This window comes from Coregonus lavaretus (genome assembly GCF_964263955.1).
Source record: "Coregonus lavaretus genome assembly, chromosome: 23".
In the NCBI taxonomy this organism is placed as follows: Eukaryota; Metazoa; Chordata; class Actinopteri; order Salmoniformes; family Salmonidae; genus Coregonus; species Coregonus lavaretus.
This window is the reverse complement of record NC_140010.1, coordinates 40,783,641-40,810,713: the sequence shown is the minus strand read 5'-3', so window position 1 is coordinate 40,810,713 and position 27,073 is coordinate 40,783,641. Positions and strand designations below refer to the sequence as shown.

General features: G+C 43.1%; 1 protein-coding gene across 10 annotated transcripts; it reads right to left on the bottom strand.

Moving 5' to 3' along the window:
- Positions 1-3,159: 3,159 nt before the first annotated feature.
- Positions 3,160-24,575, bottom strand: LOC311098755 (nucleolar transcription factor 1-A-like). Of its 10 annotated transcripts, none has more exons than XM_084139310.1 (21): positions 23,177-23,345; positions 22,686-22,764; positions 20,440-20,546; positions 19,928-20,109; positions 19,655-19,738; positions 19,350-19,505; positions 19,076-19,140; positions 18,740-18,860; positions 18,470-18,580; positions 18,044-18,165; positions 17,384-17,525; positions 17,014-17,055; positions 16,779-16,892; positions 14,837-14,998; positions 12,943-13,071; positions 10,724-10,809; positions 5,920-6,109; positions 5,567-5,614; positions 4,699-4,842; positions 3,929-4,033; positions 3,160-3,765 (listed from the first exon to the last, which is right to left on the bottom strand). In XM_084139310.1, exons 3-21 carry the CDS (start codon positions 20,498-20,500, stop codon positions 3,688-3,690), a joined length of 2,142 nt encoding a protein of 713 aa, XP_083995436.1. In that variant the 5' UTR covers positions 20,501-20,546; positions 22,686-22,764; positions 23,177-23,345; the 3' UTR covers positions 3,160-3,687. The 10 variants fall into 10 exon arrangements, with proteins under 10 accessions (XP_083995436.1, XP_083995435.1, XP_083995442.1 ...); XM_084139309.1 differs by having other exon boundaries at positions 22,686-22,767; positions 23,177-23,327; XM_084139316.1 differs by having other exon boundaries at positions 12,961-13,071; positions 23,177-23,327.
- Positions 24,576-27,073: the final 2,498 nt, after the last annotated feature.

The following is a 27,073-nucleotide window of genomic DNA, read 5'->3' as shown; positions in this document are numbered from 1 at the left end:
TGTCGGGACTACTTTGTTTGGTTGGGACTTGGGGAATAGGTTCGCTACTGCCGTCAGAACCGCAACTGTTCATAAAGGATCAAATGTAACTGGGTGACGGGGATGACATGGGGTTTATTGAGACAAACAAATGGGGCCTCTTCAGTGTTTTCTAATACTGGTGCACACCGTATGTAGACGAATGGACTGTAGGATGTAAATGAGAGATGAGGATGGATAAATTAAGTTAATGAAAAAACATAGCTTATATTTTTGTCAGCCCTAGAATGGCTTTTCCAGTGTCCAGAACAAAGCAGTGGATCGTGGAAGACTATTTTCTACTTGTTTTGTCTTTGGCGCTTCACATTCAGAGAGGAATTTGTGATTCCTTCAGTGAGTTTCCACCATTTGCATTGACAATGAAACACGTTTTCCAGTGGGGAATTGCTAGACACCAGACTAGTTAAATTAGATGTAATTGTATTGGAAGGTCCATAGTACAGTGAGTGTATTGCTATGAAATTGACAAGTGGATACAGTTAATCTGAGAACCTTTTGTTTTCTCAGTGGTATTTGAAATGGAACCCTGACCTAAGTTTTGCATGACTGAGGTGATGCAGTGATGTGCATGGAACAATTGCTAATTGGTGTTTGATACTGGACTTGCTGACAATGACACGTTTTATTTCAAATGTTTGTCTCAAAGCGATGCAAATATTTGTAGAGACAGTCCATTACCTTTGTACAGGACCCCAAACACTTGGACTTTGTAAGGGAGGCAGAAATGGCTTATGGGATTATTGTGGTTCCACCAATTCCACCCCAGTTTTACTGGGTGTTTTGTCTTTGCTCTCAGTTGATGTACTCCTGTATGTCCTCCTGTATGTCCTCCTGTATGTAGCCGTGCAGGAAGAGAATAGGGTAACACCAAGGAATTATATATACACTAGATGACTGATAGGGGGCGCTGTGATGAAGCCACCGTGCCTCCATCTTGGCACTCCCCCAAGCTAAGCTATATGCAATTGTTTTAAGGTCATACCAAGGATCATTTTGCTATTTGATTTTGAGACTCCTTAAAGTATGAAAAAAAAATAGTAAAACATGATTTGATGGAGAAATAAAAATGGGCCTTACAACTGTTAGCCCATACAGATTAACTACATGAAACAGCTAGCCACCCCAAAAAAAATCTAAAGGAAGTTTGTTCTGAAGTGTCTGTCCTTTATTTGAAAGATCAGGATTTGTGTAAAACATATATATATTTTTTTACACGTATCTAACCCCTTATTTTTTGGCACTAAATAGTGTCCATAAATACTTCCATTTATTTTTTTCAACCGGTACCAGGGGACCTTCAGACGAGGCTTGTGAGGCCAAAACAACCGACGTGTTTGTGAGAGTCATCTTTCCATAGAGGGTTCATAATAGTTTGTAGGCCAAACCGTTTGGACGCTACAGACTATCTTGTGAGAAGACCGATCTTCGGGATGTCTCATGGTCTGACAAATACCGCGCCAGCTCTGTCTTTCACCGCAGATGCGGAAGTGTGACATAGACGAGTGCTGTGGATTGATGCAAATAAAACAGATCTCTAGCTTAAACTGATAGATTTTTATGGGGATGTTTTTATTATGCTAATTAGATGTCCGCGGGGGTGCGGACATCGACCTTAGGGGTTTATATTAACGAATGCATTTGTAAGGATCCATGGGCTGTTCTGAATGCTTGTTGCAAGTCTTTACAAAGCACTACGGCTGTGATAGTAGGCACTATAAATGCATAATGCACAGGTGGTTTCGAGTGTTTGTATTTATTTATTGCTATTGGTGTCACTCCTCTGGTACAGGGGATGTGAGAGTGGGGAAAGACAAGGTTGAGAAAGATTGTTTATATATATACATATTGAAATGTCTGTATAAAAATGTATATAAAAACATAAAAGCAATGTCTGTCATTTTGTGTGAAATATGTATGAAAATAATATCAATTTGTTGGGTAACAAAGAGGACGTGAATTGTATGTACTGCAGAAATGTACATTTTACATAGAAGAAAAAAAGTATGAGCAATTTCTAACAGTTGCATTTGTATTACACTTGCAACCATACAATACTTTTTTGTAATTTGATTGTAAAATGGAAAGCTGTTGTGATTCATTTAAATCACTAGGAAAATTGTCAAATTGCTTTCTAAGTTACATGACTATTAGATGTAACATTTTGCTGCATCAGAAAAACTGAATTTAAAGGTGCACTATGCAGAAATCACTCGGCCATTTCCTGGTTGCTAATATTCTAATAGTTAGCCTAATTTCAGTTTGTGACTAAACAAGCAAGTATATAGTGTAGAGAATCATTGTACCATCTAAACCGCTGTGAAATATATTTTCCATAATGAAAAATATTGTATTTTCAGCTGTTTGAAACTGGTGTAAAAAACCGAAAGTAGAAGACGGAAAGCATAGAAATGGCACGCACAGAACAGATCTACCACTTCTTAGAATTGCTTTCAATGAGAATGATGGATCTATAACACATTTCTATGTGAATTTGGTCAGGTCGCTTTAAAAGTAGCTTTAGCTGCAATTACGTGACCTGTAAGATCTTATGCAGACGCGTTCTTCAGAAAGGGATACTTTTGTAATATCAGTTTATAAATCGTTGTCAAATACTGAAGCTTAATACATACAGGTATCTAAAATTGTCTTTGGGAAATCAACTACAGCCAAGGTTAGTGGAAAAAGGTATGGCTGTATTGAGTGGATCGTCCCTTCCTAGAAATGTGCAATACTTCTTAGGTCTAATGCTGCATTAATGCCCAAGTGGGAAGCTAGTAAATATCAGTTGGATGCATTCACGTGCTTTAAACTTTTTATAAATGTTTTGTTGCATGTAACTGCCAAAACTGCTGTTATCGCGGTCAGCATGTGTGAAAAGTTGGAGCTCAGGGATGATAGACGAGTTTCCCACTAGTAATTACGCATTCAAGTGGATTTTTCCCAGTCATATGTTGTAAATACCACTTGGTTATGAACACAGCATAAGTTCTGGCTAAATGTAGTGTACTATATTAGTAACAGAGCTGAGCATACTTCTCTTTCTCTCTTACATTGAAAAGCTTTAAATCCAGTACAATCAAATATACATCCATTTAAAAGGTTGAAATCACACAAGAAGAATTCAAGAGAAAAAAGTGCATTTTATTTTTGAGGGTTTGACCAGATGTTTCAATGGAGGGAAAGCAGCAACAGTCCTCCGGACTGTTAGACCCAAGGACAAAAAAACAGCAAACTCCTCAATATGCCCCTCCCAGTCAAACTCTGTAGAAACCATTCTTGTTCAAAAAAGCCTAAACTGCTTTAATTAGAAATTTCCTTCTCAAAAGTTTTAAAAAAGAAAAATGTTGCAACAAGTTCATAATAAACACCTAGAAAGGCATTGAACACGTAACAAAGCCCCTGTAAAAGAGATCTTGTCCCAGTTGAATAAAAGTGCTCCGGGTCAACAACGGTGGGAGCATGACTTTTCCATTCCTCCCTTTATTTCTTCCCTCAGTCTCACTCTCTCCCGTCTCTCATTTCTCCTTGTGAGAAAGAGGTGGGCGGAGCCAACGTGTGAGCGACTTGATGACGCCGCTGTGACTGCGCCTGACTTGCGAGGAGGCGTGTCCCGCACAGCCCCTCCTATTTGTGGGGGGGGGGGGGTGGCTAGTCTGAGTCCGAGTCACTGCTGTCCTCTGAGGAAGAGCTGCTGGAGCCCTCGGATGGGTCGTCGTCATCATCATTCTAGAGGACAGAGACAGTAGAACATCTGGGTCAAATACATTTGACTATTAGTGCTGTGTTTGATTTGGTTTGCCCACCTCAAATACTTTTATATTTTGCTTATGTATTTGACCCAAGTCTGCACAAAGCATAGTGCCGATGACCTTTGGCTTAGAAAATTCACCTCATCATCGTCGTCATCTTCACTGTCGGAGCTGCCGGACGATTCTTCGTCGTCATCAGAGTCTGACGAGTCCGTCTTGTCATCGTCCGAGTCGGACGAATCCTGCTGGAGAGCACAGGGTCACGCCTTTACCGCAAACTCGCATGTTTACAGAATGTCACACAGACGTGCACAGTATACATGCTTATAACGGCACATGGAATACACAATTACAGGACACAAACACGATAGCATAACATATACCACGCACACAAACACCCTCCGATGATAACAGGTTAAAACACACTAACTAAAAACGTACTGACGTAAAAGCACGTAAGACACAGCAAAATGTACGAGTAACCAGTGTCATACTGCCACAGACAAAATGCAGACTGTTTGAGCCTTAATCAGGGTAGGGACTGCTAAAGCCCACAGAGGAATCCAGGTCTTGACGATCTACCTTAACTCAGGGTTTCCCAAACTCAGTACTGGGACTCCCCTGGGTGCACGTTTTGGTTTTTGCCCTAGCACTACACAGTTGATTAAAATAATTTGGTTTTTAAACCATTAAAATGGCAGGAGCCCACACACAGCCCAAGGTACCACAGCCTGACCACCACCCATGCACATGCCACTGCCTCAAAATCAGAGTGTTTGTGTGTAAGGGACTGAGTGAGTGTGACTAATGCTTCTGTGTGTGAGTGCGTGGATTTTGAGTGCACGCCTGTATATCTCCGTCTCTGTGTGTGTGTGTGAGAGAAGCAGTCTGGCGAGAGCGTCGGAGTTACCTTGGCCCGGTACGCCATGGCCCGCTTGCCCCCCCCGACCCCTGCTGCTGCGGCTCTGGCACCTACCGCCTTCCCCTTCACTGTCGCCGTCACGCACACCTTGGCCCCCTGGGCCCCCCGCACCTTGGTGGTGCTCCGCCGTTTCTGCATGGGGGAAGCGAGAAGGGAGGGGGTGGGTGGGTGGTGAGGGAGAGATGGAGGACAGTGGGTGGGTGGTGAGGGAGAGATGGAGGACGGTGGGTGAGGGAGAGATGGAGGACGGTGGGTGAGGGAGAGATGGAGGACGGTGGGTGAGGGAGAGATGGAGGACGGTGGGTGGGTGGTGAGGGGGAGATGGAGGACGGTGGGTGAGGGAGAGATGGAGGACGGTGGGTGAGGCAGAGATGGAGGACGGTGGGTGGGTGGTGAGGGAGAGATGGAGGACGGTGGGTGGGTGGTGAGGGAGAGATGGAGGACGGTGGGTGGGTGGTGAGGGAGAGATGGAAGACGGAGAGGGAGAATGGACAGGGGGGTGAAAATATGTAGGGTGGGCGGCACACAAACACGGTTCAAGCTCAAAGGAATGATGATTAGTAGCTAGATGCTAATATAATTATGTTATTTTGCCATTCAAATGCAATAATGTTAGATGCCCGCTTGTGCATACAGATAGTCACTATTGCAGTCACATCAGGCTACAAAGACAGAACAAGCGGGCATCTAACAAAATATATATTTGTTGTATGGTTTTTAGTACTCCAGCTACAGAGAAGAGAGTAGCTGTAGCTATGGAATATGAAGGCTGTGAATGGGGAATACAACTATTATAGCATTAGTGTGTGTTTGGGGCATTGTATATGAAGTGCTATGTTAAATGAGTGTTTCTCACCGTGGTGGAGAACTCTCTATAAACCGCTCGCTCCTGGGGAGAGAGAGACTGAAGGGGACGAGAGAAAGAAAGATGGGGGAAAAGAGTAAGGGGGAAGAAATGACCAAATAAAAAGACTGATTTCTTCCAAAAGTGCTGTCGCTAACATTTGATCTATCATTTCAACTGTTTAATGATTTTTGAAGAATAAATACAACAATACAGGTTCTGAGTATGCGTCTTGTATCAATGTATCCTTATGCGATCTGGCTCGTTCCGTTTGATATTTGAATGCTTATTTGATTATTTTCAGGCAAGGCGACTAACAAATAGCCATTCTTTGACCTATGACCCCGAAGATTACCCTCCCTTACCTTGACCCAGGCCTCCAGCTCGGCCTTGTACCCGATCTGCTGCTCCTCCACCAGCTTTTTGTACTTGTCCTTGTGGCTCTGGCTGAGCTTGTGCCAGCGCTTGCCGATCTCCACCATGCGCTCCTTCAGGCTGAAGTGGTTCAGCTCGCCGTTGGTCAGCAGCTCCTGGGAGAACATCTGGTAGCCACTCCTGCAGAGAGAGAGACAGGGAGAATGGTTTAATTCAAGATGAATTACACCCACATAGCAGTCAATACAAACTAAGGGTGTGAACATTTAAATGAAAAGTAACCCTTAACATTAAGAAAAATCCCTAAACTAAAAACAATGAGGGTTTTTTCTCCACAAAATGTTTTACAAAATCACAGTGCGGTTATCACAAAACGACCACTAGCAGGTCCCACTCCTCATCATAAAGGGAAAATATTTAACAAATAGGCCTACCTAATGCAACAATGCTGTAATATTAGTAAGAGGGGATATGCAGCATCTTCCAAATTATTTGCCACGGATACAAAGCAATACACACATCTTTAACAGTTGGAGAAAAAAAAGCGTTGATTACAGAAATTATTCCAAATGGCACACTATAGCAGTTTGCAAAAAATCCAAAAACAAACCTAGACAAGACTCATTTATTATTCCAAACTGCAGCTCGTGGTTGGAACACACATTTCCCTACTTTAATCAACCAGTCCATTTTGAATTTGTGGTAAAGCGGTCTTGATTTGGCAAGGAATGTAGCTCGTCTACATTTGTTTGTGTAGCCCATCAGTTTTTATAGGCAGTAATTTCTGTAGGCCTAATGTGTAGAGGGAGTGGTCGGATCCAAATTGAGTGAGAGTCACGTAATGGAGGGAAAAGAGAATGTAGGGAGAAGAATTGTGATCACTTGGCTAGGTTTACTTTTTGTTGTGAGTAGCTAATGCACATAATGAAATGGAAGGAATACTAGAGTCAACGTGAATTAATGGTTGTCTTCAGGACAAGATTTCACCTGCCCGAAGCAGATTCCAGATGTCGCCCCCTAGCAGTCACACCAGGCAATATGATTTGACATGGAATTTTATGAAAATGTCTTATTTTCAAGATACACTATGCAGAATTCGCTCCGCCATTTCCTGGTTGCTAAAATTCTAATAGTGTGCCTATTTTCAGTTTATGTAACAAAACAAGCAAGTATAGAGAATCATTGTACCATCTAAACTGCTGTGAAATATATTTTCCATAACCAAAAAGATTGTATTTTCAGCTGTTTGAAGCTGGTGTACAAAACCGAAAGTAAAAGACGCAAAAACTAAACTTCAGAACGGGAAGCTTAGAAAAGGCGCACATAGAACAGACCTATCGCTTTTTAGACTTGCTTGCAATGAGAATGACAGATCTATAACTCACATTTCTATGTGAATTTGGTTGGGTCGCCCAAAAAGTGACATACTGCAGCTTTAACCAATAAATAAAATAGCGGTTTAAATGTTTTCCATTTGTCACATCCCTAACAAAAACTGCAATCCAAGAGCAAATAAATGGCATAGGTCCATCTAAATACACTGAACAAAAATATAAACGCAACATGTAAAGTGTCCCATGTTTCATGAGCTAAAATAAAAGATCCCCGAAATTTTTCATATGCACAAAAAGCTTATTTCTCAAAAATGTTGTGCACAAATGTGTTTTAATTTTATTTAACTAGGCAAGTCAGTAAAGAACAAATTCTTATTTACAATGACGGCCTACCAAAAGGCCTCCTGCGGGGACGGGGACTGGGATGAAAAATTTAAATATAGGACAAAACACACATCATGACAAGATACACAACAACACTACATCCCTGTTAGTGAGCATTTCTCCTTTGCCAAGATAATCCATCCACCTGACAGGTGTATCATATCAAATAGCTGATTAAACAGCATGATCATTACACAGGTGCACCTTGTGCTGGGGACAACAAAAGGCCACTCTAAAATGTGCAGTTTTGTCACACAACACAACGCCTCAGATGCCTCAAGTTGATGGAGCATGCAATTGGCATGCTGACTGCAGGAATGTCCACCAGAGCTGTTGCCAGAGAATTGAATATTAATTTCTTTACCATAAGCCGCCTCCAACATCATTTTAGAGAATTTGGCAGTACATCCAACTGGCCTCACAACCGCACACTACATGTATGGCGTTGTGTGGGTGAGCGGTTTGCTGGTGTGATCAAAGTGCCCCATGGTGGCGGTGAGGTTATGGTATGGGCAGGCAGGCATAAGCTACAGACAACAAACACTATTGCATTTTATCAATGGCAATTTGAATGCACAGAGATACCATGACGAGATCCTGAGGCCCATTGTCGTGCCATTCATCCACCACCATCATCATCTCATGTTTCAGCATGATAATGCACGGCCCCACGGCGCAAGGATCAGTACACATTTTTTACATTTACATTTTAGTGATTTAGCAGACGCTCTTATCCAGAGCGACTTACATGAGCAATTAGGGTTAAGTGCCTTGCTCAAGGGCACATCGACAGATTTTTCACCTAGTCGGCTCGGGGATTAGAACCAGTGACCTTTTGGTTACTGGCACAACGCTCTTAACCACTAAGCTACCTGCCGCCACTACACTACACAATTCCTGGAAGCTGAAAATGTCCCAGTTCTTCCATGGCCTGCATACCCACCAGACATGTCACCCATTGAGCATGTTTGGGATGCTCTGGATTGACAGCGTGTTCCAGTTCCCGGCAATATCCAGCAACTTCGCACAGCCATTGAAGAGGAGTGGGACAAAATACCACAGGCCACAATCAACAGCCTGATCAACTCTATGCGAAGGAGATGTGTCGCACTGCATGAGGAAATGGTGGTCATCCCAGATACTGACTGGTTTTCTGACCCATGCTCCTACCTTTTCTTTTTTAAGAAAAAAAAGTATATCTTTATTCCCAGTCATGTGAAATCCATAGATTAGGGCCTAATTTATTTATTTCAATTGACTGATTTCCTTATATGAACTATAAATTGTTGCATGTTGCGTTTATATTTTTGCTCGGTATACATATTTACAGTGCCTTCAGAAAGTATTCACACCCCTTGACTTTTCCCACATTTTGTTATGTTACAAAGTGGGATTAAAATATATTGAATTGTCAACAATCTACACAAAATACTATGTTATGTCAAAGTGGAAGAAAAATTCTAACATGAACAACACAATATGAGTCTTTCTGGGTAAGCCTCTAAGAGCTTTCCACACCTGGATTGTGCAACCTTTGCCCATTATTCTTTTCAAAGAATGTCAAGCTCTGTCAAATTGGTTGTTGATCATTGCTAGACAACCATTTTCAGGTCTTGCCATTTTCAAGCAGATTAAAGTCAAAACTGTAACTCAGAATGTTCACTGTCTTCTTGGTAAGCAACCCCAGTGTAGATTTGGCCTTGTGTTTTAAGTTATTGTCCTGCTCAAAGGTGAATTAATCTCTCAGTGTCTGGTGTAAAACAGACTGAACCAGGATTTCCTCCTTAACGATTACAAGCATACCCATAACATAATTCAGCCACAACTATGCTTGAAAATATGGAGAATGGTACACAGTAATGTTTTGTATTAGATTTGCTCCAAACATAACATTTTGTATACAGGACAAAAAGTGAATTGCTTTGCCAAATTTTTTTGCAGGATTACTTTAGTGCCTTGACACAAACAGGATGCATGTTTTGGAATATGTTTATTCTGTACAGGCTTCCTTTTCACTGTCAGTTAGGTTAGTGTTGTGGAGTAACTACAATGTTGTTGACCCATCCTCAGTTTTCTCCTATCACAGCCATTAAACTCTGTAACTGTTTTAAAGTCACCATTGGCCTCATGGTGAAATCCCTGAGCGTTTTCCTTCCTCTCCGGCAACTGAGTTAGGAAGGACGCCTGTATCTTTGTGTTGACTAAGTGAAGTGAATTGATTCACCATCCAAAGTGTAATTAATAACTTCACCATGCTCAAAGGAATATTCAATGTCTGCTTTTTTTATTTGTACCAATCTACCAATAGGTGCCCTTCTTTACAAGGCATTGGAAAACCTCCCTGGTCTTCGTGGTTGAATCTGTGTTTGAAATTCACTGCTCGACTGAGGGATCTTACAGATAATTGTATGTGTGGGGTACAGAGATGAGGTAGACATTCAAAAATCATGTTAAACACTATTATTGCACACAGAGTGAGTTTATGAAACGTATTAAGCACATATTTACTCCAGAACTTATTTAGGCTTGCCATAACAAAGGGGTTGAATACTTATTGACTCAAGACATATCAGCTTTTCATTTCTAATTAATTTGTAAACATTTCGAAAAACATCATAACACTTTGACATGATGGGGTTTTGGGTGTAGGCCAGTGACCAAAAAACTCAATTTTAAATTCAGGCTGTAACAACAAAATGTGGAAAAAGTCAAGGGGTGTGAATAATTTCTGAAGGCACTGTATAAATTGATAAAAGGACATGCAAGGGACCTATACGAACAACAATTAGCAACACACAAAAGTAAGTGAATCTAAGAGCCTCTAGACTTAAAGTCCCTGATTAAGGTGGTGAACGACACTAAAAAAGGAGAAAAACAATGATGGTGCAGGTCGTTGAAAAATAAGAAAAGCAGATGACATTTGGGGAAAAGGAGAGACGTAGCAAATGGACGTAGCAAAGTAAAACAAGAAATTTAAAAGAACATGGGCCAGGATAAGCTAAGAAAAGAAACCATATGACAAAAAGACACCAGTAACATCAATAACACTCAAAAGAGTCGGCGTGTGGTTACTCACACTGGTGGCTTCTTGGGCTCCCCTTCAAACTTGGGTTTCCTCTGGCCTGCTCCTGACTGGGGTGTTCTAAACTCCAACAATTCCCTCTGCGGGACAAGCACTGTCATTATACCACGAGCACAGTTCACCACACACACACACACACATTACCTTGCATCAGACCTGGGTGTCCTGTACATGTCAAATACTTGGAATACTATCCCAAGGGTTCCATTGTATCGGGCAAATTAAATCAAGTATTTGACAGTATTTGACCCAGGTCAGCAATATGGGCAATGGTATGGCTCATGAAAATTACACACAACAAAATACAGGGACAGTTAATTGGATAATCTTTAGAAATACCCATGACATACACTGCTCAAAAAAATAAAGGGAACACTTAAAACAACACAATGTAACTCCAAGTCAATCACACTTCTGTGAAATCAAACTGTCCACTTAGGAAGCAACACTGATTGACAATACATTTCACATGCTGTTGTGCAAATGGAATAGACAACAGGTGGAAATTATATGCAATTAGCAAGACACCCCCAATAAAGGACTGGTTTTGCAGGTGGTGACCACAGACCACTTCTTAGTTCCTATGCTTCCTGGCTGATGTTTTGGTCACTTTTGAATGCTGGCGGTGCTTTCACTCTAGTGGTAGCATGAGACGGAGTCTACAACCCACACAAGTGGCTCAGGTAGTGCAGCTCATCCAGGATGGCACATCAATGCGAGCTGTGGCAAGAAGGTTTGCTGTGTCTGTCAGCGTAGTGTCCAGAGCATGGAGGCGCTACCAGGAGACAGGCCAGTACATCAGGAGACGTGGAGGAGGCCGTAGGAGGGCAACAACCCAGCAGCAGGACTGCTACCTCCGCCTTTTTGCAAGGAGGAGCAGGAGGAGCACTGCCAGAGCCCTGCAAAATGACCTCCAGCAGGCCACAAATGTGCATGTGTCTGCTCAAACGGTCAGAAACAGACTCCATGAGGGTGGTATGAGGGCCCGACGTCCACAGGTGGGGGTTGTGCTTACAGCCCAACACCGTGCAGGACGTTTGGCATTTGCCAGAGAACACCAAGATTGGCAAATTCGCCACTGGCGCCCTGTGCTCTTCACAGATGAAAGCAGGTTCACACTGAGCACGTGACAGACGTGACAGAGTCTGGAGACGCCGTGGAGAACGTTCTGCTGCCTGCAACATCCTCCAGCATGACCGGTTTGGCGGTGGGTCAGTCATGGTGTGGGGTGGCATTTCTTTGGGGGGCCACACAGCCCTCCATGTGCTCGCCAGAGGTAGCCTGACTGCCATTAGGTACCGAGATGAGATCCTCAGACCCCTTGTGAGACCATATGCTGGTGTGGTTGGCCCTGGGTTCCTCCTAATGCAAGACAATGCTAGACCTCATGTGGCTGGAGTGTGTCAGCAGTTCCTGCAAGAGGAAGGCATTGATGCTATGGACTGGCCCGCCCGTTCCCCAGACCTGAATCCAATTGAGCACATCTGGGACATCATGTCTCGCTCCATCCACCAACGCCACGTTGCACCACAGACTGTCCAGGAGTTGGCGGATGCTTTAGTCCAGGTCTGGGAGGAGATCCCTCAGGAGACCATCCGCCACCTCATCAGGAGCATGCCCAGGCATTGTAGGGATGTCATACAGGCACGTGGAGGCCACACACACTACTGATTCTCATTTTGACTTGTTTTAAGGACATTACATCAATGTTGGATCAGCCTGTAGTGTGGTTTTCCACCTTAATTTTGAGGGTGACTCCAAATCCAGACCTCCATGGGTTGATAAATTTGATTTCCATTGATCATTTTTGCGTGATTTTGTTGTCAGCACATTCAACTATGTAAAGAAAAAAGTATTTAATAAGATTATTTCATTCATTCAGATCAAGGATGTGTTATTTTAGTGTTCCCTTTATTTTTTTGAGCAGCGTGACATCCAGCAAACAAACACCCATACACACAAATGTCAAGACTCATACAATGGCAGAAAGCAGAAGAAACCAACAACATCGAGAAAAACAGATCACTCAAACGCATCCAGACGGGACGGATCCCCCAACTCCACTCTCCGTCAGGGGTGGCTTGGAGGAGGGTGTGGGATGAGGAGGGATGGGGGAGAGAGAGGAAAGAGAAGGGGTGGGGAGGGCGACCAACATTTTGACATTTCTTCAGCACAACCGGAGAAGACAGCGGTCAAAACATCTGGTCACTGACCACGGGCCGGTACTGAACCTCGTAACGCTTCTGGTCCTCAGCCGCCTTCTTGATCCACGGGATCTTCTCCTTCTTCTCCATGTCCTTCCAAGCTGACTCCATGGCACTCTGGGCCTTCTTGCGGTCACTCTGTAACCAGAAGACACGGGACACAGAATTTGTATCCCTCCTTAGGAATGTATGGATTAAAGCACATTCCTAGATGCTGTACGGCAGGGGTTTTGATTTGACCCACCAAGGTATACAGTGTTTAAATTTTTTTTTTTAAAGGTATGGTGTTGGGGAAAAATAACTACTTTAATCTAAATGTAAAACACTAAAACGAGATAGAAAACTATAAAAATGTATATGGCCCTACAGTACAGTCGTGGTCAAAGGTTTTGAGAATGACACAAATACTAATTTTCACAAAATCTGCTGCCATGAAAATGTACTTAATCCCCCAAAAAACATTTCCACTGCATTTCAGCCCTGCCACAAAAGGACCAGCGGCCATCATGTCAGTGATTCTCTCCTTAACACAGGTGAGAGTGTTGACGAGGACAAGGCTGGAGATCACTCTGTCATGCTGATTGAGTTAGAATAACAGACTGGAAGCTTTAAAAAAGGTGCTTGAAATCATTGTTCTTCCTCTGTTAACCATGGTTACCTGCAAGGAAACACGTGCCGTCATCATTGCTTTGCACAAAAAGGGCATCACAGGCAAGGATATTGCTGCTAGTAAGATTGCACCTAAATCAACCATTTATCGGCTCATCAAGAACTTCAAGGAGAGAGGTTCAATTGTTGTGAAGAAGGCGTCAGGGCGCCCCAAGAAAGTCCAGCAAGTGCCAGGACCGTCTCCTAAAGTTGATTCAGCTGCGGGATCGGGGCACCACCAGTGCAGAGCTTGCTCAGGAATGGCAGCAGGCAGGTGTGAGTGCATCTGCACGCACAGTGAGGCGAAGACTTTTGTAGGATGGCCTGGTGTCAAGAAGGGCAGCAAAGAAGCCACTTCTCTCCAGGAAAAACATCAGAGACATACTGATATTCTGCAAAAGGTACAGGGATTGGACTGCTGAGGACTGGGGTAAAATCATTTTCTCTGATGAATCCCCGTTCCGATTGTTTGGGTCATCCGGAAAACACCTTGTCCTGTTGTGTCGTCTGCAAACTTGATGATTGAGTTACCATCAGTCCTGTGTCATGCCAACAGTAAAGCATCCTGAGACCATTGATGTGTGGGGTTGCTTCTCAGCCAAAGGAGTGGGCTCACTCACAATTTTGCCTAAGAACACAGCCATGAACAAAGAATGGTACCAACACATCCTCCGAGAGCAACATCTCCCAACCATCCAAGAATAGTTTGGTGACGAACAATGCCTTTTCCAGCATGATGGAGCACCTTGACAAAAGGCAAAAGTAATAACTAAGTGGCTCGGGGAACAAAACATCGACATTTTGGGTCCATGGCCAGGAAACTCCCCAGACCTTAATCCCATTGAGAACTTGTGGTCGATCCTCAAGAGGCAGGTGGACAAACAAAAACCCACAAATTCGGACAAACTCCAAGCATTGATTATGCAAGAATGAGCTGCCATCAGTCAGGATGTGGCCCAGAAGTTAATTGACAGCATGCCAGGGCGGATTGCAGAGGTTTTGAAAAAGAAGGGTCAACACTGCAAATATTGAGTCTTTGCATAAACTTAATGTAATTGTCAATAAAAGCCTTTGACACTTATGGAATGCTTGTAATTATACTTCAGTATACCATAGTAACATCTGACAAAAATATCTCATAACACTGAAGCAGCGAACTTTGTGAAGACCAATACTTGTGTTACACGACTGTATATTCATAAATAAATATAAATCTAATGCTGTTTTGCGGACATAAAATGTTACTCTTTCTCACCCTGTACTTGGCCAGGTAGTCTCCTATGACGCTCTGTTGCCACATCTCCTCGGCAGTCTTAGGCGTCTCGGGGAGTTTGGTCCTCTTCTTGCCGTCGCGCTTCTCTTTCGCCGTCAGGCCGGCGTGCACCCAGTGCTCCAGCTCAGCTTCACGACAGCGCTCCTGAAGGAATCCGACACAGAGACAAACCTGGCGTCAATGCAGGTGACATATACATTGTGTACCTAGTATACCTTTCAATCAGAGGAGGCTGGAGGGAGGAGCTATAGGAGGACTTGCTCATTGTAATGGAATAAATGGAACGATATCAAACACGTCAAACGTATGGAAACCACGTTTGGGACTGTTCCATTTTTCCATTACAATAAACACGTCCTCCTATAGCTCCTCCCAACAGCCTCCACTGCTTTAAAATGTAAACAATTCACCACCTTCACTGTATCTTAACAGCTCAAACATCCCCATGACCCAACATATGAAATACATTAGTAAACCTTCCTTGTGACTGACCAGGTGGAAAAAAACGTTCACCGTAACTTAGCAAGATATAGCACACCTGCACTGTAACTTAACAGAAAGACATAGCCCAACTTTCCCAGTGGCTGATAGGTGGTGACATACAGTACCAGTCAAAAGTTTGGACACACCTTTTCATTCCAGGGTTATTCTTTATTTTTACATTGTAGACTAATAGTGAAGACATCAAAACTATGAAATAACACATACGGAATCATGTAGTAACCAAAAAATGGTTAAACAAATCAAAATATATTTTATATTTGAGATTCTTCAAAGTAGCCACCCTTTGCCTTGACAGCTTTGCACACTATTGCCATTCTCTCAACCAGCTTCATGAGGTAGTCACATGGAAAGCATTTCAATTAACAGGTGTGCCTTCTTAAAAGTTAATTTGTGGAGTTTATTTCCTTCTTAATGCGTTTGAGCCAATCAGTTTTGTTGTGACAAGGTAGGGGTGGTATACAGAAGATAGCCCTATTTGGTAAAAGACCAAGTCCATATTATGGCAAGAACAGCTCAAATAATCAAAGAGAAACAACAGCATCATTACTTTAAGACATGAAGGTCAGTCAATCCGGAAAATGTGAAGAACTTTGAAAGTTTATTCAAGTGCAGTCGCAAAAACCATCAAGCGCTATGATGAAACTGGCTCTCATGAGGACCGCCACAGGAAAGGAAGACCCAGAGTTACCTCTGCTGCAGAGGATAAGTTCATTAGAGTTACCAGCCTCAGAAATTGCAGCCCAAATAAGTGCTTCACAGAGTTCAAGTAACAGACATCTCAACATCAACTGTTCAGAGAAGACTGTGTGAATCAGGCCTTCTTGGTCGAATTGCTGCAAAGAAACCACTACTGAAGGACACCAATAATAAGAAGAGACTTGCTTGGGCCAAGAAACACGAGCAATGGACATTAGACCGGTGGAAATCTGTCCATTGGTCTGGAGTCCAAATTGGAGATTTTTGGTTCCAACCGCTGTGTCTTTATGAGACGCAGTGTAGGTGAACGAATGGTCTCCGCATGTGTAGTTCCCACCGTGAAGCATGGAGGAGGTGTGATGGTGCTTTGCTGGTGACACTGTCTGTGATTTATTTAGAATTCAAGGCACACTTAACCAGCATGGCTACCACAGCATTCTGCAGCGATACGCCAGCCAATCTGGTTTGGGCTTAGTGGGACAATCATTCGTTTTTCAACAAGGCAAAGGGTGGCTACTTTGAAGAATCTAAAATATATTTTGATTTGTTAAACACCTTTTGTGTTACAACATGATTCCATATGTGTTATTTCATAGTTTTGATGTCTTCACTATTATTCTACAATGTAGAAAATAGTAAAAAAAATAAAGAAAAACCCTTGAATGAGTAAGTGTGTCCAAACTTTTGACTGGTACTGTACCGGTTGTAGTTTTGTGAGACCCACCTTGGCAGAGGTGGACTTGGCTCTATGCGGGCTGGCAGCAGCCCCCATGCCAAGCCGGGAGCCCCCCAGCTTCTCCTCCGTCATCACGCGGTCCCTCTCCTCCTCCGGGAGACTCTGGGAAAACAGAACCGACATGGAGGCTGTCATAGACTTCCACTTCTAAAACTCAGGTCAGCTAAGAATGTGTAGTGTGATGTACAGTACTATAGATATGGTTATATTCAGTTCTACTTACCTCTAGAAACCTCTGTAGGTCAATTTCATACTGCTTTTTTTTCTGTACCCAGACACACCAGCAGCGGGGAGAAAGAAAGAGCATTGCTCAGATTTGTGAATGACAATACATAAACTTTGTCATCATGACAGAAACCCTTTCAAACCTTCACAACACATCTTCGGCTATAAACAGGTATTTCTCTATATTTTCTGCAAGGTTTCCCAGAAGCAGCATGACATGGCAGCAAAAAACTAACAATTGAAACCAATAGAGGCCAAAATATTTGAAGCAGCTATTAAGGAGGCAGACCTGGACCTGTTTACGAAATGAAAAAGAAAATGCTGGTGTTCATTGCATTTCCTCATGAACAGAGCTGAACAAGACTGACCTGCTCGCAGCGTTTCTGAAACATGTCCTTCTCCTTCTGCGTCATTATCTTCCACTGCTTACTGCACAGCACCATACGCTCCGTACTGGGAACATCCTTCATGTTCACCATCAGCTCGGCACAGTATAGGGAGTAACCATTCCTGAAGACCAAAAACCATTTGTTCAGCCCCAGAGAATTAGACTACACCACAGGTCTTTAAACTCCACAGAAACCAAGAGCTACTGTTTGCATATAAAGCAGTGCTTCCTAAACTCTGTCCTCGGGACCCCAAGTGGTGCACGTTTTGGTTTTTGCTGTAGCATTACACAGCTGATTCAAATAATCAAAGCTTGATGATTAGTTGGTTATTAAAATTAGCTGTGTAGTGCTAGGGCAAAAACTAAATTGTGCACCCAGGCGGGGCCCCTAGACAGAGTTTGGGAAACACTGAATAAAGGATCTCCTATCCAAAAACTCATGAGGGCCTAAATCCCTTTTGGTCTTTTCAGAACTGCCAAGAGACCGCCGAAGTCTGGTAGTGGTAGCGCTGGTGATACTGGACGGGGGTTCGAGCGCCACCTCAGTCGCTTTTCTGTGCCCCTATACATTCTTCTACCCCCTCTCCACTTGCCCACTATTCTTTCATTAAAATAATGTGACTCCGATCAAGCAACTTACGGCGGTGGTTTGGTTGGCCTGCCGTCAAACTTGTCCTTGAGCTGCCGCTCAGCTTTGGTGAGGACGGACTTGACGTGCTCTTCAGCATCTGGATGGGCCTCTTGGTAGACTCTCATACTACCCTGTAGTGATAACCATAGATTCAATCAAACTTTTTGGGTGACAATGAGAAATGATGGACAATTTCTCCTCATCAAGACTTGTCATCGACTGTGACTTGTGCTCTACTTCCGAAAAGGGGATGAAATACTCTTTATTTAGAATGTGCATGTTTCTCTCTAGGCAGTGTATATCACACATGATGAAGAGGCAAATGTGCTGGTTTCCTCTACCAGGAAAAGGTAGTAAAGGATTACCAAGTTGTGTCCTGACAAGGTGCTATACTTTTGAATATTTACTCTTGACCCTTTACCCCTAAACTCTTACCGCATAGTCTTTTTGCAGCTCCAGGGCCTTGCTGATCCATTTGAGTCTCTTCTTGTCTGAGAGCTGGGACCACTGTCTCCTCAGAGCCTCCTTCAGCTCCTTCTGGCTCACCTGGTAACCCCAGAGAAAGGAAAGGCATTCATCATTCACCACAAAGGATTCCAACAGGGACATTTTCTTTTGAGGGTGAATTCATGGAAGCACAACACTCAACAGTTCCATTCAGTGAAATCCCAGACTTAGCTGGGCAGGTCCTCTGCAAACACTCACATCGGGGTGGAGCTTCATGTAGGTCTTCTTCTCATGGTTGTACCACAGCTGCTGGGGCGTCTTGGGCTTCTCAGGAAGGTCCGACTTCTTTCTCTCCTCTATCAACTCCGGGTGGTCCTCTCTGGCCGTGAACAAGAGCAAAGACATTAAGGCAGATGTATATGGGTGGTATACCCTTTCAACAAACAGATAGAGGAGTGATTACTTGGGTTTTTTCAAGGGAAATTAGTCAGCTTTGGAATGTGTTGTTTATTATTCAGCAGCGGAAGTTAATTTGGCCACTGAACACTAAGTAACTTGTTAACCGGCTTCAACAAGACAGAAAATGCCACTCACTTGAATCGGGCCATATTCTTCTCAAAGGACTCCTTCTCCCGCTGAAACTCTGTGATGTACTTTTGCTGTGGGGAACAGAGAATAACCCTCCGTCAATTAGTTATTAACTGAAAAAATAACAGAGATACTACAATTGAAGAAGTGTAGCTTCTATTCACAAACCACTCTCTGTTTTCTATACAGTGATGTCATGTCTAGATGTGAGATCTGCTTTGAATTAAATAAAGATTATCCCAAAGGCATAATGAAAGAGCATGGTAGAGTTGACCATCACTTTTTTCTTGTCTGGGAGCTCCTTGTATTTCTTGGACAGAATCTTGGTGAGGTCAAGGTTGCTCATCTCCGGGTGGATCTTGGCATACTTAGCTCGCTTCTCCATAAAGAACTGGAAATACGGTGTAAGGGGTTTCTTTGGGAAGTCTGGGTGTGTCTAATAGGGTGGAAAACAGAATAATTGTCAATCATATGGTAGAAGGCGTGAGATTGGCAACAGTATTGTGAATGATCAAGTCTTCTCCTCCAAATAACCCTAGTATTTCGTGGAATTTCCTGAGTACAAGTTAACACCTGATTCCTTACCTTCAATTTCTTCCCTTTGTAAGGGTTCTTCACAAACTCAGTGACGTCAACTATGAGCTCTGTCATAGTCCTAAACTTCCGCACCTGAAGACAGTGTCAAATAGATAAAAAACTGAAATTCTGTTTCAAACATTTTCATAGTGCCATTTTGCCGGTAGAAAAAGACTACAGACATATTTTTCTCCAATTTCTGTGACACTCTTCCCTCCACAGATTCAAAACAGAAACTAGATTTTCTGCTATTGTGATTGGCTGAAATTGTGATTGGCTAACCTCAGTAGACACCTTCGCCCACTTCTGTTTGCACATGTCGCCGGTGAAGTCTCCGAAGCAGACCTTCTGCCAGTCAAAGTGGGACTCGGTGGTCTTGTATTTCATGGCGTCACCATCAGGCAACAGGCTCCGAATCCTCTCCAAAAGTGTGAGGCAGTCCTCCTTACTCCATGCATCCACAACTGGAACATAGACAAACACACAACCACATCTGTCAAGCAATATCAAAGAGCAGGTGTTTCCTTTGTTTTGACTGGCCCCTTTGGTAGACACAATAAACCTCAAGCTGACCCTGGAACAGATAAACTGAGAGACATATCTAAGTAAATGTCAAACACACATTGATCTTTCAAAAGTCAACCAGAATTCAACACAATATTACAAGATAAAAATATACTCCTACATGTAATTACATAAGCATGAAGGAAGGATACACAAAATTACAAAACTATTATTAGAATAAATAATATATATTGTGGTTGATGAATGGTGGTTTTGATTATTTGGCCTACCTGGCTCGGTTTTTATCTGGACGGTCTGGGAGGCAGAGGGCACACTGCTGCTGCTGTTCATGGTGCAGCGTCTGTGGGCAGCTCAACTGACCCGATTCCTAGAGATTCTGGAACCACAAAAGCATTCAATATTTAGGGTCCTGTCTTGCTACAACTTCAAAAGAACTCCCATTATAGACAAATTAACTATGGCTAAATGTGGACATATACATGGAGAGAGCTCTTTGAGCTAAAACCTGTGAGTAAAAACTCACCAATTCCAATATGTAAAGATATTGATCTACACAATAACATTTCTCAAATTCAAGAACTGACTTTTGACGTTCCGTCCACGGGTTCTATACATTATCCTATGGTTACGTCCTGTCCACGGGTTCTATACATGATCCTATGGTTACGTCCAGGACTAAATTCATTCAAAAACATTGATATGGCTTATCCAACGGCTGTGGTAGGAACGAAGCAGGGATTTTACACAAACGTGTCTGTGGGAGGAGAGGCAACTCAAGGACCATTCCTGCAAATAGTGGTAATCATTGATCTAAATATATATATATATATTAGATCAATGATGACCAATGATCATAGGCTATAGAAATAATCACTGATCTGACATGACTTGGTTGGTAGCCTAGCATAAAATCTATTTTCACACATCTATCAGTGATGTCTTAAAGGATGGGAGGAATGAAGGATGTATAGGTTATCCCAAAACAGGGGCCTCATCTCCATTACAGGCTATGCATTTGTCTCAGCTATACCGCTAACTTAGGCTACTTGTTCATCGTATAGAGGCTAGTGTCTACTCTAGACCTGTAATAGGTTATAATAATGGACCGTAAAATTGCTCAGACAGGGCTTTACTATGCAAGCTGCACATCACATGGGTTCAGGGGAAGCCCATGAGCCAGGGACGCACAATCCTTTGACGCAATCCGTTCATTAGGCTACATTCAGAAGATAATAAGCTTAGGCCTATTAGTGACAGTCAGTGACAGTACCAGTATAGCATTGCTTTGGGGATATCTGGTGTGTAATCTCCCCCTGAACTGCAGTGGTAGGGTACACATGAACCACATACTTAGAAATCACTCCGTTTCCCCAGCCACACCAATATTTCAACATTCATTTTCAAAGGAATAAAGGTAAATTAGAAAATCTCAATTTTACAGTGTAGAAAAGTTATCAATTAAAATTGTAAACAGTTTTATATTATTCAATTTAAACAAGTGGATCAGAAAATAGAGAAATTGAAACTAACATATTATTCAATGTGAATGAGTGTATTAGATCATTAGACTAATATTAGACCCTCTGCCCAGGTTCATCCTACTATCTATCCACCCTTTTATCATATGACAGAACAACATTGCATAGCCTACTTCAGGGCAGTGGCACACAATATGATAACTGAGAGAACCGAAACGATCAATTTATTGTTTCATCGTGTTGTTTTTCCAAGGGCAGCCGATTTATTATTTATCGTAGATATGAAAATAAGGTCCTTATGTTTCCAAAACTGTACGGCAAGCGATGTGTGTTAATGTTCAGACCGAGCGTCAGGGCTCTTAAACATAACTCCCCGTACAGAAGACACCTAGGTCCAATGACAATTCGTAATGGAACGGTCATGATCAAGGGCTAGGGGACGATTAGTTCCGCGGCCATACTGGCCTTTTTCTGCTTCTTTTCATCAGGCCCCTGACCCAAAGCCTACCTAACAGCGACTGGGTTGGTCGATCTGGGTTGGGTATATAGGCTAGCCTTGGTAGATAGCCTAGGCGGGAGGGAGCGTTCTAGAGAAGGGAATAGAATGCTGGAACAGCTTGAACATTCCGTGGCGGCGGGCTGAATCGAACTGCCAGAAAGTGCGCGACTACCCCCGCCCGCTTCGCCCAAGCGGTGGCGCAGCTGTGAACCCGACGGAGGCGCCGCTTTCTCGGTGTATAGGCTACAGTGTTATGGCCCGCTCACAAGGTCAAACTTCGGAACACACAACAGATCTTGCAAATTTATTCGAGAACATAGGCCTACATTGCACAAAAAAACGTGTTACATTCATGCATCTGCACATCTACCGATAAATCCTGAGAATATATTTAACAGACAAACTATGAAAACATAAAATGCTCATCATAGACTGCATTCACATATTTCGAGGGGCCGTGTTATTGCTAATGTAATGTATTTCTATTATTGAGTCAAGACTACTCATAGCCTTCTAAATTTGTCTTGGGAACACTGACCGTTTTCTGCTTGTTACCCCAGTAATGGCGCCCTTATTCCGGCAGGAGTCAAAACGCAGCTTCCGCTGGCACGAAAAGCCTTCTTAACAAACACATTTTTGGAAAATATTATATTATACATGACTAAGATTTACAACAACAAAAACGCTCAGTAGACTTAATTTCTTATTAGCAGACTGGATGTGTAGGACACGTACATTTTGTAGTACAATTCGTTATTTTGTGAAAAGTAGTTTTAATGGTATAATTTGGAGAAGATTGCACAGTTAAACTGTCAATGTGGTTTTATAAACTACCAAAAGCAGTAAGTGCAAATTTCAGAAACGCTTATGAAGTGAGGAGTTGCTGAAAAACAGATACGCGAGCGAGCACATCTGCTTGCTCTTGCCCCGAAGCTCTCACTGCAGAGCCGCCATGAGTGTTACAAAGACTGGGGGAGACACGACTTGAAAATCGCTTATAACGTCGTCAAAACACAACTTTTCACTCACCTTTCGTGACAGTTAGAAACCAGCGTTGTTACTACAAATCAAGGTATTCGTGTTAATTATTTTAGGGCTGTTTAAGTGTCTATTTTTCAGCCGTAAACCCCAGGGAGTCAGGTTGAAACGGATCCGACAAAATAAGCGTCTGTTTCGGTATGAAACTCCGCCCAGCGCCGCAGGGGGAGGAACTCCAAGGGAAAACATGCGAGAAAAAGGAGTCAAAGACGGAGGCTGAAACTAAAGACATATGGCAGTATTTCATGAGAAATAGCTTGATTGTGGTGCTGTAATATCTTTAGTGAATAACGCATTTAGTTTACACATTTTATCAATTTAAAATAATTTCGATATTTTTTGACAATTCATGACTGTCTTATTCTTATAGTGATTATCAATAGTGTCTTCTTATTTAAAATACTTAATTCTAGCTAGACATTTAGCCGCAACCCCCTTCATTTTAGCCAGAGTCCATTAAGTGCTAAACCCATTAGCCTATCCTCGTAATAACACTGGGCCTCAGAACAAGCTACAGTGGGACATGGGAGATCCAGGGATGGAAAGTTTCATCCAAGGCTCGGAATCGAAAGGCATGGGAAAATAAATGAAATGTTCACGGATAATATCCAAGGTCTTGTTTGCTAATGCCTACCGCTATTCTGAAGTGACAACTCTAGACCACGGTCATGTAGGCTACCAACACCAATAATGTGCAACTGCAGCCAGCAATTCAGGGCGTTCCTGCATGGGATTGAGCTTTCCATTGTTTCCTTTATGAACAACCCTCACCCTTGAGCATCCCATTGGTTCCTTCATGAATGCCCCCACATCGAGTATCCCATTGGTTCCTGCATGAACGCCCCCCCTCGAGCACCATGTCTTCACTCTTGTATGTGGGTCCTTCGCTCCCACCTGCCCTCGACAGACAGGGTCGAAGGACAACCCGGTCACCCCCGCCTCATATTAACACAGCAGGCGGGAGGCTGCGACAGCTAGCACACGATGTTGCCTTCCGCCTTCCAGAGAAAACCGTGCCCGACAGGCGGGCCGAAGGACACTATCTACCGGTCATCACCGCCTCCCACTAGCACAGCAACTTGATAGTTTGATAGTTAGTGACACTGTGTACTAGCTAGCTTGCTAGTTAGCACACGGTTTCGCCCCCGCCTGCTGTGTACCGGAGTCCTCCTTAGGACTAGCTGGCTAAGCTAGCACACGGTTTCGCCCCCGCCTGCTGTGTACCGGAGTCCTCCTTAGGACTAGCTGGCTAAGCTAGCACACAGTGTCCTTCACTCCCGCCTCCCGAACGCCTGCCCTCGCCGTTGTTAACAGAACTGCGAGAAAACAGTGCCCGACCAGCGGGGGCAAAGGACACTGTCTACCGGTCGCCCCGCCTCCCACTAGCACTACAGTAGGGAGGCTGGGGCGACACCGTGTACTACCTAGCTTGATAGTTAGCGAAACTGTGTGCTAGCTAGCTTGTTAGTTGACCAGCTAGCACACAGTGTCGCCCCTGCCTCCCGCCTGCTGTGTACCGGTGTCCTACTTAGGACTAGCTGGCAAAGCTAGCACACAGTTTCCTTTGCTCCCATCTGCCCTCGCCGTCAGTCACAGAACTGCGGGAAAACAGTTCCCGACAGGCAGGAGCAAAATACACTGTCTACCAGTGTACAGCTAGCTAGCTACCATTGTTGCCCCCACCCCTTCTTCTGTGGGGTTTATTGGCCGCAGCCAATGTCATTGTGCATTAATGCCACCTAATGTACTGGAGAGCCCGCGCCTCCCGCCTGTCCTAATTTGAAAACGGACCAATAGAAGTATGCAGATGCAGGAATGCCCACTTGCAGGAACGCACCGAATTGCTGGCCCAGTTGCACCCTCCTCACCAACACAGCCGTCACGCACACTCACTGCCGTGGGATTAATTGAAACTGGCCGAATAGATGGGGAAAGGAGGAGACTTTCACTGGAATCCCACCTCATCTAGTTGAGACTGGAATGTAATAATAACCGTAGGCCTGTGGTATTTCAGGCAATGCAATTAAAGGTTATGAACCTATTTCTAGAGAAGTCAAACGTTCAGCCTGCTGCACAGACCCTATGGACGCTCTAGTCTAGAGCGCCTGGTTAAATTGTGCTTGTGCTTAGGAGCATTTTTTACATCTCTAAATGGTTAAACTAGTGAGAAATCTGTGATTTTTGACTTTCCATGGTGTGGACAGTATGTGTTACGACAGTACACAAGCTGACGGTTTGACCACATCGAATTGGGGGGGAATTACACATCCTTTTCAGATTGGTGATGTTAGTATAAAAGTTCATAGTCAACACAATGACACAAGATCAATTGCTTAAAACAGATCCATGTCTTTGGTTTTGTACTGTTGATTTTGTCATATGCGCTGGCGTTCGCAGGACTTGGAACGCAGGTATAATTTTATTTCTCAAATGGGCCGGAAAATTTGGGACAATCTCTATAAAAGTCGCTGGTCAGTGGCCATACACCTATACACGGAAATATCAGGCAACTGTTGTCACTGTTGATATCTTATGAAGGGTCGTAATTCGTTGAAGTTAACTAACAGAAAAAGTGGAGTATTCCCTTTTCCGTGATGGCAGCCTCCCGAAATCAACATCCGCCATTCCAAAATATAGGTAGAAGCCTTCTACAAATTCTCATCTAACCAACCATGTATAGGTTATTCCAAGTTGAATAGTGTACATTTAAACAGCGCTACACCCCAAACGTTCGCCCCCGTTCTATTGATTTCAAAAGAGGCGCCTTGATCCATAGGGGGCACAAGGACACGTGCCCCCACAGATTTGTCTGTTCCAAAAATGTTTTATAATAATAATATTTTGTTGTTGTTGTTGTTTCTCTGTAATACTACTAGCCACCTAGCAATTGTATGAAGTCGGCTTTAGCTACTCCAGATAGGTTCCCAATTTCCCAACCTCATAACTAGCTACCAAGAAGCCATTTCAGACTATCAATCAAGTTAGAGTAGATAGCTTGTCTAACTATCTTAGCTGGCATACCTGCTGGCAATGTTATCAGGCTTTAGAAAAGCAAGCAATTACTAGATGTACTCAATAAGACTCACAGTCCTTTCAATATTTTACCCAGATTTTAGCAGAGAAGCATATTTAGTTTCTTTAAAAAATAACCATCAGTCAGGAGGATACAGGCAGCTCAAGATGTATGCTAAGATATGCCCCCCCCCAAAAAAAGTGTGTTTCAAAAATCTCCAACTTCTGGACTGAGGAAATAGTCCCCCTCCGGACCACCCCTAAGCCATCCTCACGCACTTTGTGCCCCCTCACATTTTTGGCCTGCATGACGCCCCTGGATTTCAGCATGATATCAATGGAAGTGATGAACAAAAAAAAGTGTTGCATTACACTTACAGTACCAGTCAAAAGTCTGGACACACCTACTCATTCAAGGGTTTTTCTTTATTTTTACTATTTTCTACATTGTAGAATAATCGTGAATACATCAAAACTATGAAATAACACATATGGAATCATGTAGTAACCCAAAAAGTGTTAAACAAATCAAAATATATTTTATATTTGAGATTCTTCAAAGTAGCCACCCTTTGCCTTGATGACAGCTTTGCACAGTCTTGGCATTCTCTCAACCAGCTTCATGAGGTAGTCACCTGGAATGCATTTCAATTAACTGGTGTGCCTTGTTAAAAGTTAATTTGTGGAAATGTTTTCCTTCTTAATGCGTTTGTGCCAATCAGTTGTGTTGTGACAAGGTATGGGTGGTATTCAGAAGATAGCCCTATTTGGTAAAATTTAGTGGTGTGGATCAGAAAACTAGTCTATATCTGGTGTGATCACCATTTGCCTCACACATCTCCTTCGCATAGAGTTGATCAGGCTGTTGATTGTGGC

Excerpts from the sequence above, each read along its gene's own strand:
- LOC311098755 (XM_084139311.1), bottom strand. The coding sequence starts at position 20,500 with ATGAACAGCAGCAGCAGTGTGCCCTCTGCCTCCCAGACCGTCCAGATA. Across the intron at positions 10,810-12,942 it reads AGGTTCAGTACCGGCCCGTG|AGGGAATTGTTGGAGTTTAG; the intron begins GTCAGTGACCAG and ends CTTGTCCCGCAG. Across the intron at positions 6,110-10,723 it reads GAGCCCAAGAAGCCACCAGT|GAGTGGCTACCAGATGTTCT; the intron begins GTGAGTAACCAC and ends CTCTCTCTGCAG.